The sequence below is a fragment of the Antrostomus carolinensis genome, unplaced genomic scaffold, assembly GCF_000700745.2.
Source record: "Antrostomus carolinensis isolate BGI_N321 unplaced genomic scaffold, ASM70074v2 scaffold19037, whole genome shotgun sequence".
Classification (NCBI taxonomy): domain Eukaryota; kingdom Metazoa; phylum Chordata; class Aves; order Caprimulgiformes; family Caprimulgidae; genus Antrostomus; species Antrostomus carolinensis.
This window is the reverse complement of record NW_010329705.1, coordinates 10,974-14,852: the sequence shown is the minus strand read 5'-3', so window position 1 is coordinate 14,852 and position 3,879 is coordinate 10,974. Positions and strand designations below refer to the sequence as shown.

Sequence of the window (3,879 nt, the reverse complement as noted above, 5' to 3'; positions counted from 1 at the left end):
AGTCTGGGATTCTCTAAGGCCTTGGCAGGGCAGAGGGGCCAGGGGCGGGCAGGACCCTCTGGGTGCTGTTTGTGGCGAAGGGGAGAAGCTTCCCCAGCTCCGTGCGGCTCTGAGGGGGCTGCGCCGTGAATGGCACCGGGGCAGCCGGGCAGAGGGTGTCCTGGGCCCTCCCCGGGTCACCGGTTAAAGGCTGACGAGGACCATCCAGGGGACATTCAACCATCGCTCTCCATCCCCCCCCAGGACATTCAGTCATTGCTCTCCATCCCCCCAGGACCCAGCCCCAGGGCAAGGACCCAGCAGCATGCCTCGGCCCCACGGGACCTGTCACCATCTCTTGTCATGAACTTTCACGCCTGGCTCTTTGCTCGCTGCCGGCTGAGGATGCTGCCGCAGCCCTGGCGTCTCTTCTCCCGGGCTGCGGAGGAGCCGGCGTTGCAGAGGATCCGGAAGGTCCTGTGCGTGGCTGAGAAGAACGATGCAGCCCGAGGGATTGCAGATCTGCTTTCCAACAGCAGAATGCGACGGGTAGGAACACACCACATCACCTTACCGCTCCCTGATACGCCTACAAGTCTGGCTTAGCTGGCTGGAGAGGCTGAGATCACCAGGGCCACCGTGCAGCACAGTGTAATATGTCTTGTGTGGTAGCCCTGGCCCACTCACAGAGCTCAGCACTCACATCAGCATGTGCAACATCTCACACTGTTCTTGTTTCTGTCTGCTTCTGACCACGCGAGGGAACAAGAACAGCTTTCTTCTGTGGACAAACACCACTTGCCCAAATATATTTGGGAGTCTCAGACTCCTTTTCCTTTCCTTCCTGTTGGAATTCAGCCCCTCAGCTGCACTCCCTCTGCCTGGACTGCCTTCTCCAGACACTGAGCTCTGTGGAGAGGGCTCCCCGTGTCGCTCCTGGCTTTGCAGTGTATGTGAAAGGCTTCAGGAACTGAAACTTGTCTGTTGGCACACATTTCCCAGTCAAAAAGCACCGCTTCTGCAGCCTCAGCAAGTGTCAGGGGGTTACTGAAGTTCAAATAATAAAGCAAAGGTGGTCTGTGGTTTGGAGAAGAGGAGTTCAAAGATCTCTCCTCTCTGTTGCTTCGTTTTGTGGCCATTTGCATAATTAATTGGTGTTTCCAAGCTAAGAAACTAGAAAGTGCTTCTAGACCAGAATTCTATTGGAATGAAAGTTGTTATTGGGAACCTGAGCGCTGACAGTCCCAATCAAAGGAGAAATCATCCTGCTTCTGTAGAAAAAGCAGCAGATACCCAACCTAGAAACTTCCGGGAGTCTCAGTGAGGTGGAGGATACTCCTGGGGACTCGGAGCTGGCACACTAATTGTCATTTGGAGCAGAGTTGTTTATCAGGAAGATGGCCAGCCCCATTAAACAGACCTGTTCTTCACTCTGTGTTGTCACTGTCCCTGGGGAGATAACCCTCACATCCCCTTCAGGCATGGTTTAAATCACTGTTCTGTTGGAAAGCACCATTTCAATGTCTCCATCAATGACAGAGACAATTTCCATTCCCACCTTGCCTTTGTGTTTTGGCTGCAGTACCTGGTTTTCACTTGCTTCTCCGTGCTCTGCCATGACAGTGTGTATAAAGCGAGGGGGAACGCGGTTGGTTTCTGTCAGGAGCCAGAAACTCAGCAATTTTCCTTTTCCTTCTAGCGAGAAGGGTTTTCCAAGTTCAACAAGATCTACGAATACGACTACCAGATGTTTGGCCAGGTAGAGTTTTCTTTCATTCCACTGCTGGATTAGAGAAATGCAAAATACTAATTATTAAAAGCCATTTGTCAGAAGTTACGAAACACATATCCAGTGACGGGGACATTTTGTCCCAAGATGAGGAAAAGTCAGATGTTCCTGGCTCAACCACCATTGAGCTGGTTTGTTGCTTTAATTCTTTCAACTTCCTGGTTTTATATAAAAAATATGTTGCTATTGAGAATTGAGAGCTTCCTACAGAAATTGAGACCATAGATTTAGTTGTCAGTAGAGAAAAAAGCTTGTTCTAGATTAGCAGGAGGAAGGTGTCGCTGTGTAAATAGAGAACTGCATCAAGATCTTGGGGCTCTGGGTAGTTTTTAAGCAAAAGATGGGCACTAATTACCTTGCTCTGTCTCTTGCAGAATGTTACTATGGTGATGACATCGGTGTCAGGGCATTTACTGGCTCATGATTTTAAGATGCCGTTTCGCAAATGGTGAGTATTTAGTACCCCCTGGCAGGAAGAGGAGCTGTCATCTGCTGTCAACCCCGAGCTGAGCAGGGCACTGCGAGTTCAAAGACAGGGAGCAGGACACCACGTGCAGAGCAGGGTGATAAATACCAGATTTTATATAGAATAGCTAAAATATTGTGTCAAATTACTGTCTTCAGAGTGCTAAAAAAAACCCCAAAGTCATAATACTGGTTAAAATACATGAAGGCAGATCCAAGGAATTAAACTGATTCCAAAACTGGATTGATGTGTTTTGTGTTCTTTGTTCAGCTGAGACTTGTCCTGGGAAGTGAGGCCCTTTCTCTAACTTCCCTCCCCTTTGTTCTCTGTGCTTGAAATAAGAGAAGTTCCTTGTTTAGGGCTGTTTCGCTGTTTTCTCTGGTTGCTTTTTGGTTCTAAGTTTGCTTTTAAGTGTAACTCAGCACTTCATGCAAACTCCAAGTTGTCTAAGATGAGGCCTGTGATAAAATATATTGTTGATTCCAGTAGTTGAACAGCACTTCCTCACAAGATAGCACCAGTTAGTGTCTCACAACATGTGTTTTAGTTTTTCTTATGCACACTGCTTATCCTCTGTTTACCAGGCATAGCTGCAACCCTCTAGCTCTTTTTGATGCTGAAATCGAGAAGTATTGCCCTGAAAATTACACAGATATCAAGGTAAGTTGTTTTTAAGAGTTTCCCTGAAGGTCCAGGTTCAGGGGTTAGTTCTACAAATATTGTCTCAGACAGAAGGAGGATTGTACCTTTGTCCTGAATGTCTGAGCTCCTAGAGTTTAGCAAATTCCTCCTGCTTTTCCTAGGACTGTAGATGCTGCTCATTTGTGACATTGAAAGTCTGCTCCTCGTGTACAATTAGTGAAGTAAAGGAACAATTACTTTGCTAAAAATAGAAATGTTTTTTTTCCAACAAGGTGGAATTAGTAATTGTGTCTCAATTTTACCAAAAATTACATTTTCAGAAAACAGATTGTGGTACAATCTGATCCAAGCCATGCTTTTTAACAGAGTTAGATGTAAATAAATGACTCAATTCTTTTGAAAGCTGCCCAATCTCATGAGAGACACAATTACAGAGTGTTATTGCAACAATCTGTCTCTATGGATACACGTTGCATTTCATGTTCAGTCTGTGAGTCATTCTAAAATGAAATGACAAAGCAAGTGGCCTGGTATGTCTCACTCCGCATTGTTTTCTTGTCTCAGAGAACCCTTGAACGAGAAGTCCAGCAGTGCCAAGCCCTGGTGATCTGGACCGACTGCGATCGAGAAGGAGAGAACATTGGCTTTGAGATAATTCATGTGTGCAAAGCTGGTGCGTAGAGCATCTTCTGCATCACTCTGAGTTTTGTTGAAGTGCTGGTTTAACAGGTATTGCTGCTTGGAGATCTCATAACAGAGGTGTATTCTCAGTCTTACTGTGTCCAGGTTAAATCTATTGACTGTAGTTCCGAGGATGATCTGAGGGCTGGAGCAGCTCTGCTGTGAGGACAGGCTGAGAGAGTTGGGGCTGTTCAGCCTGGAGAAGAGAAGGCTCCAGGGAGATCTTATAGCGGCCTCCCAGTACCTGAAGGGGCTACAAGAAAGCTGGGGAGGGACTTCTCATAAGGACAACTAATGACAAAACAAGGGGAAATGGGTTTAA

The 3,879-nt window shown here is 46.8% G+C and overlaps 1 protein-coding gene across 1 annotated transcript in view; it reads left to right on the top strand.

The window, feature by feature from the left end:
• The first annotated feature begins 342 nt into the window (after nt 1-342).
• TOP3A (DNA topoisomerase III alpha) overlaps nt 343-3,879 on the top strand; it is an 11,982-nt gene continuing 8,445 nt past the window's right edge. Inside the window, exons 1-5 of the mRNA XM_010172679.1 lie at nt 343-528; nt 1,679-1,738; nt 2,143-2,216; nt 2,819-2,894; nt 3,441-3,549. Coding sequence (XP_010170981.1) covers nt 343-528; nt 1,679-1,738; nt 2,143-2,216; nt 2,819-2,894; nt 3,441-3,549 — 505 coding nt within the window. The remainder of the gene's footprint in view (nt 529-1,678; nt 1,739-2,142; nt 2,217-2,818; nt 2,895-3,440; nt 3,550-3,879) is intronic.